The 11,275-nt window shown below is 38.2% G+C and overlaps 1 protein-coding gene across 3 annotated transcripts; it reads right to left on the reverse strand.

Annotated features, from left to right (window-relative positions):
* Positions 1-5,651: 5,651 nt before the first annotated feature.
* Positions 5,652-10,763, reverse strand: LOC147622460 (BTB/POZ domain-containing protein At5g48800-like). 3 transcript variants are annotated; one of them, XM_086822035.1, is made up of 5 exons: positions 10,377-10,475; positions 10,091-10,259; positions 9,754-9,820; positions 8,103-9,293; positions 5,652-6,690 (listed from the first exon to the last, which is right to left on the reverse strand). In XM_086822035.1, exons 4-5 carry the CDS (start codon positions 9,258-9,260, stop codon positions 6,019-6,021), a joined length of 1,830 nt encoding a protein of 609 aa, XP_086678161.1. In that variant the 5' UTR covers positions 9,261-9,293; positions 9,754-9,820; positions 10,091-10,259; positions 10,377-10,475; the 3' UTR covers positions 5,652-6,018. The 3 variants fall into 3 exon arrangements, with proteins under 3 accessions (XP_086678161.1, XP_086678160.1, XP_086678162.1); XM_086822036.1 differs by lacking the exon at positions 10,091-10,259 and having other exon boundaries at positions 6,541-6,690; positions 8,103-8,170; positions 8,253-9,293; positions 10,377-10,763; XM_086822034.1 differs by lacking the exon at positions 10,091-10,259 and having other exon boundaries at positions 10,377-10,762.
* Between the last annotated feature and the right edge of the window lie 512 nt (positions 10,764-11,275).

Here is an 11,275-nt window from a genome sequence, read left to right on the forward strand (position 1 = left end):
TTTGGTGGACTTGATAGAGCTACCAAAGATACCACATGAACCTGAAAAGATTCTACAGTATCGTGACAGACAAACCCGACATAAAGTGTACCAGTCACGAGAGAGAGAGAGAGAGAGAGAGAGAGAGAGAGAGAGAGAGAGAGAGAGAGAGAGTGCGGCATACCAATTGGTTCCATGACCATGGACATAGCACTTACCCATTGGTGCCATGACCATGAACTTGTGCCAGTCTTAGTCAACTAAGGAAACAATGATTTTTCTTGGGGGGAAAGTGCATGTTGTAACCAATCCAATGCTAGAAAAAAAATGGCATTCTAGTGTATTTCTATCAACCAAAATTAAGAAAAAATGGTTGAGATTTTGAGTAGCCCTTATTTTAAGTAATGATTTTTCATATATTTTAGTTATAAAACTAGCATGTAATAGAAGTTTCAAAAATAAAAACCAAATAGATTCCTTATTTTGATTGGTTTGAAAAAGATGTTTTTTTTAGCACTAAACCAATCCAACTTCCATAGCTTCGTCTTTTTTTTTTGTGGCCAATATTTTGATACCAAACTTGGTGTTGCTAAATCTACAAAATTTGAAAATGATACAAATTCAATAGTTAAAGGCAATAATGTACCAAAAGAAGAGCAATACGATACACATTTCAACCAGTTTTTATATTTGACAACGCATCAAAATTGCCTTTTTACTACTTCATTGAAAGTGGTTCTTCATATGCATTAAAGAGGGGACTCCATTATCATTGCTTTTGACACATTCTTACTAGCACATTTACCCTATATTACTTTAAGATTAAAAAAAGATATCACAAGTTCCCCTATGGCCCTTCCTTCCTTGAGGAGGTTTGTTTAGAGGTAATTCATAACAATTACCTCTAAAAGCCATAAAGTGTTAGGCAATTACAGAACAATTACAATGAAAGCCATAAAAGTGGTCGGCAACATGAAACAAAAAAAAAAGTTATAAAAAAACTATAGTCTAACTTGGGAATCCCTTTATGTGTATTGATAATTTAAAGAAACCTAATGTCACCTGAGCTGTGATGCCCAAATCTCTTGTCATTGTTGAGGTGACTGAATCTCCCTTTCAAGACCATGAACTGTTGAATAATGAAATTCAACTTTTTTTCCTTTTCTCCTCCATATTTTGTTTGTAAATGTGTAAGTCTAACTGTCCTAAACTACCATATTTTGCTTGTAAATCGATAAGTTATATCTAACTACCATAACTACTAGGCTTGATTTTTGATGGGTGCTTTATACTATAACTACTAGGCTTGAATTTTGGTGGGTGCTTTATACCCTTTTTTGCCTAATTTGAACGTCTTTTATCAATCACTTAATCAAATGAACATAAAAAAGCATTAAAAAAGGATGATTTATATGCCTTTTTTCTATTTAAAAAAATCATTTTTTATTGGCACCCTTTGTCCATTAAAAATCAAGCAAATTGGCTATTATTCATTGTGCAATATATAGTATAAACATTTACTACCAATCTCTAAGCCTTGCTTGGAAATTGGGAAGTTCCGTCTAAATATGTAGTATCATCACATAACTACCACCCTCTAAGTCTTGCTTCTAAGCTTTCTTCTTGGTAAGTCTAGACCTTTGCCTAAATTTAGATTTTCTTAGGTGGATAAGAACCCCAAAAAAAAGTTTATCGCGACACCTCGTCCACTTCCCCTTTCACAAGGTCCAATCACATACAATACATATTTGTTTGTTGGAGCCCAAACTTATTGGTAAAAGTGATCCACTTCATTGAAGGAGGTTGATATTCAATTCCTCTTAAATCCAAGTTGTGTAGCTTTTTAGGGTTGCTCATAGGGTGGCTGATCTAACCATGATAAAAAAGCTATTGCATTCAGAAAATGTTGAGGCCTCATCAAACTAAAGCACACATAGTGTGTAGATGAACTTCCCTTGACACTCGAGATGAAACCCACCGATAAGATTTTGCAAGAGGAAAAAAGTATGACGTGCAAGAGGAAAAAAGAATTGTGAAGGTCGCCCCTCTAATATTCCCTTGCTTCACTAGAACCTCCTATGCTAAGCTAGAAGTCTACATAAGCGTATTAATATCATGAGGCAAAGAGTTGTATTCATCACCCTTTGAGTAATCTGGAACCTCATTTATATCTCTTATTCCAAGTTATAAGATATGTTATGTGCAAGCTTTGGAACTTCACTACTAGTAGTTCCTCTTATGCCGAGTTAGAAGTTTGTATATGCACTATGTCTAAGCTTATGCACTATGTGTAAGCTTCCAAAACCACAAGTTAGTTATTATGGAAATGGTTTAATCTCTAAACAAGACCAATATGTATCACGTGTTACTTAATGAGTGGTAGTATATAATAATTATGGCAGCTATAATAACCAATGAGATAATTTTGGTAGTATACTAAACAATTATGGAAGCTCTAAACAAGACCAATATGTAGCACATGTTTCTTAAATGAGTGGTAGTATATATAATGATTATGGCAACTAGAACCATTGGGATAATTTTGGAAAGCAAATATGGAAGCTCTAAACAAGACTAGTATGTATCACGTGTTTCTTAAATGAGTGGTAGTATATAACAATTAAGATAGCTACCATTGACATAATGTTGGTTGTGATTATACTCTTTGAATTAGAACATTTGGCATTTATTCAATGGAAAATGATTACATCATTACATCACTCTTTGAATTAGAACATTTGGCATTTATTCAATGGAAAATGAATGCACACTCAAGGAAAAGGAGTTAGTTATACCTAGCCCTAATAGTGACACTACACATTTCATTTTAATAATGAAAAAAAAACCCTCTTGCTATACTACGTGGAGGTAATTTTATTGACACTTCTCATGAGATCATAAGCATCGCTTTGAGTTGCATGGAAGACTTTAATTTAATTCATGTTAACTTTTTTTATTGCTATAAATCTTGACCCTGTATAATACTGGCACGTGTTATGAAGGACCTTATTCCCCCTTACAAGCCTATGCATGTATGTGAGTTAAACTTTAATAGTGTGCCCCTTAAGCCTATGTTACGAAGGACCTTATTCCCCCTTACAAGCCTATGCATGTATGTGAGTTAAAATTTATAAGTGTGCCACTCCTTCAATGGGTAGATTTAATAGTGTGACACTATTTGAGGGGAAAATGTAGATGCTTATCCTTATCTCAATTTCTTCACTTGGATAGTCTTAGTGATTTGAGAACACATAGATAGTCTTAATTATTTAAGCACATGTTGACTTTACAAGTACATATATTAGGTATCTAAAAGGATGGAATGCGGCTTCCTATTATGTAGCATCATGCTTAAGGAACTTTGGAGTGCAGGTTTAGTACTACACATGAGTGAAAAGAAGAAATTAAAAAAATGACAATATGTTGTGGTAAGCCAAAGTTGACTACTAAAACTCTCTTTACTTGGAGAACCCCCTACGAAACAAATGCTACTTGCCTTTTTAGCATCCAATGATGACTAAAGCACATGAAAAGGGAAATTTTTGTTTAAGGAAAAAATATACTTATCCATTGCCCATAGAATTCTCTATGAGGTCGTTAATAAAATTAATGAATGTTTTATCCATTATGATGATATTGAGAAGATCAAGAATGCATGTTGTTTCATCATGGCATAGGTACTTTTTGTGAGACCATGCAAAAGGTGAGATCACTATTGTAAGAATCTTCAAATGATCAATTACATGTCCAACTGTCCCATACTTTATGTGTGGACTACGTAGAAGAAGCTAGAGAATCAAGAGTCAACTTGTCTCTTTTGACCAATAAGGCAACATAAACTCTATGATTTAATAGCCATTATTTCATGCATTCGTACTTTGGGAACACATTTTCTTAGTGGTGCTATTTCTTTGATTTGTATGGAAGCTTGAAAGGTGTATTGAATTGAAAACCTTACAAGGAATCAAGGAAACTTAAAAGGTCCTTGTCTAGAACAAAGTACTTATAATAAGTCAAATTGGCCACTTGTTTCGTAACATGCAACTTTTTTTTAGTATACGTGTATAAATTTCAAGTAATACTAGTAAACTTTGGATAAATATGGTAGTGCATATGCCCATGTGCATTGTAATATTTAAAAAATCATATTATTCACTAATTTTAACCACCTTGAAGTGTGTTAAAGCACCTTGTACTTATAGTAATATGTAATTGATTCACATACCATATATGCCTCACATGTGCATCAAATAATATAACCAACATAGGGTAATTTAATAGGAAAAGGAGGTAGGGGCCACAACAACTTCCCATGAGTGCTCCCCTATACACTATCACGACTACACACATGTTCATGAGCTTTAAAGATTATGCTTGCATGGAGATGCAAGTTTGTTTACTCCATCAAACCATCTATTATAATATGTATGGTGTTCACATCCCCCCCCCCCCCCAAAAAAAGAGTCAATGCTCAGACAATAACATATGTAGGAAAAAGATACCTTGCAAACAATGAGATCTTAAGGAGGATTGGAATTCCATTATAACATTTCAATCAACTTATGAAAATACTATATGAAAAGGAAAGTCAACCTTTTTGATGAGCATAGAAATTTATACCATTTTGTGTTTTTTTGGATTTCATAATGCTTCCCTTGTTTGTATGTATAATCACGCACATTTGATATGTATATTCAGACAATTTATTTGATCTGTATTAATTAAATGCCACTGACGCGGCATTTAATTAATACAACTTTAGAAGAGTTTCTCCCACCCCCTCCCTCTCCTCCTCTCTCTCCCTCTCTCTACTCGTTGAGTGAGCCCTTTGAGGCTTTTTATAGAGAACTGTGGACCTTAAATAGAAAGGATATGGGTGAATGCATGTAAATAGAAATGATATGGGGGGCTCGTCATTTTATTGTCTTAAATAGATAGGATTGCAAATAGAAAGCATATGGGTGAATGTATGCAAATAGAAACTATATGGAGGGTCATCATTTTATTGCCTTAAATAGAGAGGATATGGGGGTCATCATTTTATTGACTTTTCAAGCATTAATCATTACATAGTAAAATGAAACCTTAGAAAAACACTCTTATTCTTGAAAATCTCACATAATATATTTAACGAAAATGCAAAAAACATTTTGGTGCCACATTCACACATTTGAAGTTGAATATCTTTTGGCGATCACCAAATACTATATTGGATATCTATTTTCACTCAATCCCTATTTAGACCACCCTTGGTGGAGCAGGTCGAGCTTGTGTCCCAGTGGGTAGAGGTCCCAACTCTTTACCCATTGGGCTACTGTCCCCACGTCACCAAGGGAAAAGTATGCTATAAGCTTATAAAAGACTCTAGTGAAAGTATTTTTTGCATGCTTTGTGTCATGAGCAAGATAGTAGACATTTCTTAGCGATATCTCTAAGCATAGGCAATATTTGATGGGGCCCAAATTTATATCTCTAAAAATGACATGCTTCATTCAAAACATCCACTAAGTTTCTCGATTTCAAAAAACAGATTGAGAAGTTTCATGCTATTCCTCTTCTTTTACTGACATTTTTATATCTTAGTGCCAAAAAGCAAAGATGTGTTGATTACAACTACCAAAGATTTTTATACTCAAATACATTGTGACCAGCTATGCATGAAAGCACTTGAGGGTGAGAAGAATCTTTTTATTAATGCGATCGAGATTTTGAGAGCACAAGATTTAGAGACGATGCTACATGGGTATAGAGAGAGATTCATTTCAAGTGTTTTACAACTAAAACTCTCTTTGGGGGTGGGAACATGAATAGCTTTCCTTGGAAAATCATTGTGGAACAAGGGGGAAGAGAGAGAGAGAGAGAGAGAGAGAGACATGGGATATATACAACCAACTGGAAGTTCTAGTGTAAATGGAAACTATATCTTGGTATTTTCCTTCCTTTTTAGGTGGGTACACACCGCGCATAATGTCTGTCGGCCGTCGGCACACAAATACATTCCCACTGCCCGTTATCGTGCATTTCCCAGGTGTGAATCCTCTAAGACAGAGAATGGCGTTTTCGCCTCGATTCCTTCTTGGGCTGTTCAAAGGAAGCTTGGCTAGAGGCACTAGATACAGAGGTGGCTCTTCTTTGAGGTTGGGGTTGAGAGACAGATTGTTGGTGATGACTATGGTGATTACTAAAAGGGCTGAGCTTATGGTGATGGAAGGGGTTAAGCTTACTGATGGATTTAGAGAAAGCATGGAAGAAGCCATGGTGTTGATGGTGGTATGGGAGGTGGGCCTTCTCCATGTCAAGCTTCATATGGAGGTGGTCTTTTTCAAGGTCGCTTAATCTCATCCTCATTCTGGCCACTTCAAGCTTGAGTTCTCTGTTCTCTCTCCTCACAGAGGCATAGTGGTCCTTGGGAGAGAGGGCGGCGCCGCTGCTGATCTTGTGCGAAGCCCCTGTTGCATTGGTGGTGGTTGTAATGTGACTGTGATTGTGATGATGGTTGTTGTTGATGAGCGGGTCCACTGCCTCCGCATGGTACGACCCCGCCATCACATTCCTTATCCTCAACTGCTCAAAGTAGAGCACCTGCACCACCGCCTGCACCGGTAGCCTCTCATTCTGTGCTGCATGTGTGCATGCCTCCTGTGATAGCTTCTGAAAATCCAACAGCCTGCACAGCTTCTTTCTATCCACATCTGTCAAGCTTGGATGAGCCTGCAACACATGCATGTATATATACCATCGTGAGCTCCTTAAACAGACATGAATTGTAGTGATTAAGCTTTAATTTATTTTCATTACTCGAACCATGGATTGGCAGCATTAACGGAAGAGACAATGTGCATCATGGGGAAAGGGCATTATCTGCTCATGATGGGCAAAGAGAAGTAAGAAAAAAAAAACAGTTAAAAATAAAGTAAAAAAGGCTGCAAATTTTGATAAATAAGCTATGCCTAGCATGTCAGAGCTGCCCTCCCCCCTCCAAAAAAAAATGACAAGAACAGCTCTGGGTCCTGGGATATAAAAGTGATGCAAAAAGACTGTGGATCTCCACAGGAAAGTGAAATAGAATATATAGGCCATGTGACTGTTGACACACAGTAAAGGTTCCCTCCAAGATACCTGTTTTACATATATGTCAGAAGCACATGAGATACACTGGTAACCAAAGATGATCTTGCATGAGAGACTAACTGCAAGCCACCTGACACTACCCATAAAGTAGCCAAACAAAGTTACACATATTTATGCATGCGATAAAAGCACACTAGCATGTAAAAAAGTGCAGCATTGCTGGCATTGCTGCATGCAAACCACCAGTATGTAACATCCATACCCAGCACAAGAGCTATGCAGTCAAATCAGAAGAAGGTTCAAAGGAAAAACCAGGTGTTGGAGTCTGTGTGATAGGACAGCCCTATTAAAAAACAGCATAGAGGTGGACTTTTCTGGCAACCACCCTCTACGAATTTTAGCAATCCTCAAATTTAGGAAAAAGCATGACAGCCTAGCCCCAAATGGCTAGGTTCTTATTCAACTTGTAGGTGGGCTATGGAGAGGCTTGATTGCCCGCCCACGAGCAGCTAGCTGACTCCCTTGCCTGCAGTTATCAGATGCTCCGACAGCAAGGATGGGCGGGTTGTTTGTGTAAGGGACCTTAACCAATTGATGTTGAGGGGAATAGAAGGCCAAAAGCACAAAAACACATAGAGCAAGAATATGAAAAGGATAAATGAAGAAGAATATATATATACTTCATAAGGTCAGAAAAATCTGAACTTACAAATTGAGAGATTTGAGAAAGAAATAATAGTGAAGAAGGACAAAGACAAAAACAAAGCATTTGAAAGATCAAAATAAATAAACTAACAAACCTAGCTACTAGTAAAGGAAATCAAAAGATAATATCAAACGAAGACTTTTAATTAAGACATTAACCAAAAAAAAACAAGAGACAAAAAACCAAAAAAAAAACAAAACAAAAAAACAAAAAACAGAATAGCAAAACAAAGAACTGTAAACTCTAGACCTAAAGCACTAAGAGCTAGAACCAAACATTAAGCTAAACTTTAAAAAAGACTTCGACACAAAAGAGCAACCATTAACTCCAATGAAGAAGAATATACCTTGAGATAGATGTCAATGGCCCTGTACATCCCATCTTCAACAGGTCTGGCATAGTCTGGTAGCAGCTCTGCCAATGCAACAAACTTGGATAAGCTCAAATTGGCATCAGCGGCGATCTCAGCGAGGTATCCATCAAGCAGCTTGCCAACCTTCAACATAGGGTTTTGAGTTGGAGAGTTGAAGCCATCAGTCTCATCATACACTTCAGACATGTTCTCTTCAAAGTCATCCTCACCTTGTTGAGCAATAAAGCTAGCAATGAGCCTGTGCACAATGTCCACATCAAAGAGTGTCTCACCATCATAGTTGCCGAAAGATGGTATCAGGAGATCGTCCAACGTGGCCCTATGCAACTGAATGCCGATCCGCCTCTCTAGATCCAACCTACAGGCCAATGTTGTCTCCAGCATGCATGCTGTTCTCAAAAGTCCAACGAGGAAATTGATGGAAGCCACATGCTTTTCTCTTGGCAGAAGGCTTACTATGGTCTCCACTAGTATCCTTTGTTCATGCTCCATAGCTGTAGCTGCATCATGGACCTTCATTTTGTTCCTTATGGTAGGATCCCATAGACCCAAATTCTTCCTTGTCAGTCCCTTAAGAGACTTGTGTGCATAGTACACAAGGGCACCCCCTACAGCTTCTGATCTCAAGCCCCTCTTCCTCATGGCTTCCAAAACTCTTTGATAAAAATCCATTCGAAGGACTGACAAATCCTCCACCCACCAATCAATGTGGTTGCTTGTGTTATGTTGAAACTCATGGAATGCGATCAAGCTGTTGTGATTGGATTCCTCTTGCTCTTGGACAGCCTTCGAGGCTGCCCATTCGATGCATCTACCGACAATCTTAAGATCCTCCGCCATGGGTAGTAGATTCTCACATGAATGAAGGGTTGCAACTATGTCTTTGAAAGTTTGCTTGCCTAGCCTTTCAAGGTAAGTCTCTGTTTGGGACACAAGATTGTCCTCTCCATGCTCCTCTGACATGTCCAAAAACTCCGCGACACATCTGAGGAGGGCGACATTGTACTTAGAGATTTCAATGCATGCTCCATAGCAGAACTTGGCTGCTAGCTCAAAGCCCTCAGCCCCTCCAGGCACGCCTTCTAACTCTACCCTTGATGTCTCACCTTCTGTCTCTTCCACTACAAGCATTCTTAGAAGCCCACATCTTGATATCAAAGGAAACTGCCCAGTACAACACAATGCTGCTTTAGTACATAGGGATGAGCTGGAAACTAATCCTACAACGAGACATAATTGTAATTAGAAATCATTGCCCACTTGCTGAAATTGAGAGCCAGTGCTTAAATTTTTTTAAATTAAGTTGAAAAACTGCCAAATTAGTGAAAATGGGCAGATGCTCCCCAATTAGTGTAAAATAGTAAAATATAGAGGGGATAAGCCAATTTGGCTTTGACTTTCACTGCTAAAATGGCACTTAGCTAGCTAAATTTAGAGGAAAAAGTTATAACTTCCTCCTAGTCAACCACCCTATACTTTCGGAGGGAGGCATTTTCATCTCAAAGTCAACCACTCATACAGCCAAATTAGCAAGCTTAGAAGTTAGAAGGTTAAAGTCAGCACCTAAAGTAGGCTAATCAATACAAACTCAACTAATCTAATTGAGTTTAGTTGTAGATTATACCTTGTGTAGAGCAGAGGTAACACCGCCCACTTCAACAATGATATCGCTTGGAACATCTGGTATTGTCCTGCATGTATTCATGGCATTGCCCATAAGTTGAACTCTTGTCAGAAATGTAAAAAAATTTACCAGGAATCAATTAAACCAATTCAAGCTAAAAGCATTAATTATCCTTAATCGGGCTCATCAGTACCATTAGAGATACATGTATACAGACGCAGGCTAATACTACTGCATCTTAACAAGATTAACAGCAATAAATCCCAAGAGGCAGGCAACCATAATTATAGATATATTGAGTCAGCCCAAAAGCCAAATCACTTGAGAGAAAGTGTACCCATAGTCCAATGTACCAAAGGCAGTATATTTGTCCACATAAAGATTAAGGTAACATATATTCCTGAGTAGATTCTGTTATCGAATTAATGACATTTCGATAGGATTAAGTCGTCATATCTGTCCAAATGTACTGTACCCAGTAATTAAGTGTGATAAATGTTTGAATACTGCAGGGAGACCATCCCAAATTCCAACCATGGCAATTAAAGAGATTAGCACAAAAACAAGAAAAATTTACAAGATTAGCATGTAACCATGGCAGATCAAGCACATTGAGTACAAACCAGTTGTTGGGTTGCTTGTTGACAGATGCAAGAGTAAATCCAGTGCGATAAGAGGGTCTCACTGCAAGGTTATCAAGGGTGGGGCTGTTAGTCATGGCTATGAAAAAGTAGCAATGAGGATACAATGGCTATGGTGTGGAAAAGCAGAGAAAGAAAACGGCCACGGGAAAGCAGAGGAATTAGAAGGCTATGCAGAGAGAGAGAGAGAGAGAGGGGTAGGAAGGAAAGCTATGGAGGAAAGAGAGAGAGAGAGAGAGAGAGAGAGAGAGGAAAGGGGAGCTGGGGGGCAGCAGAGGGTAAGCTTGCCACTGGCGATAGAGAACCAGAGAAAGCTTGAGAGAGAGAGAACTGGCTATGGCAGAGCGATAAATGAATGCAGTAGACACTGTAGAGAGTAGAGAGAAAACAGAGAGAGAGAGAGAGAATGTGATAAGGAATCCCAGATTGCTTGCCGCTCGCCATAAATGACAAGCTTGCGGTTATTTTAGCGGCTAGCAATGTCCACAGCTAAATGTAGCTGAGTTCTATCTGGGGATTCAAGTTTCAAACTTCCAGCGAGAATGAAAGCAGCTACCCTTCGCTAAATGTAGCGACAGTTAGTTCTGGTTGGGACTAGGCGATCGTGCAAACCTACGTGCATGCATTTCTCTTTTATGGCAAGTGGGAGCCTTTTGACCTCTAATTAATCCAATTAATCAATTTTAATTAATCAGTATAAATTTTAATACCATTAGAGTATTTGGTGAGAGACTCTAAAAAGCCGGCTAAATTTCGGCGTCCTGCTAAATTAGAGGCGCTGCTAAAAGTACCGGCACAGGCTGTGGGCCAGGGCCCTTCTTGATGAGTGACTGTATATTTAACCCTTTTTTTCAAAAAAAGGGCTGTTGAATTATGAAAAG

Source organism: Cibotium barometz, chromosome 28 (genome assembly GCF_041138505.1).
Source record: "Cibotium barometz isolate CiBa-2024 chromosome 28, ASM4113850v1, whole genome shotgun sequence".
Classification (NCBI taxonomy): domain Eukaryota; kingdom Viridiplantae; phylum Streptophyta; class Polypodiopsida; order Cyatheales; family Cibotiaceae; genus Cibotium; species Cibotium barometz.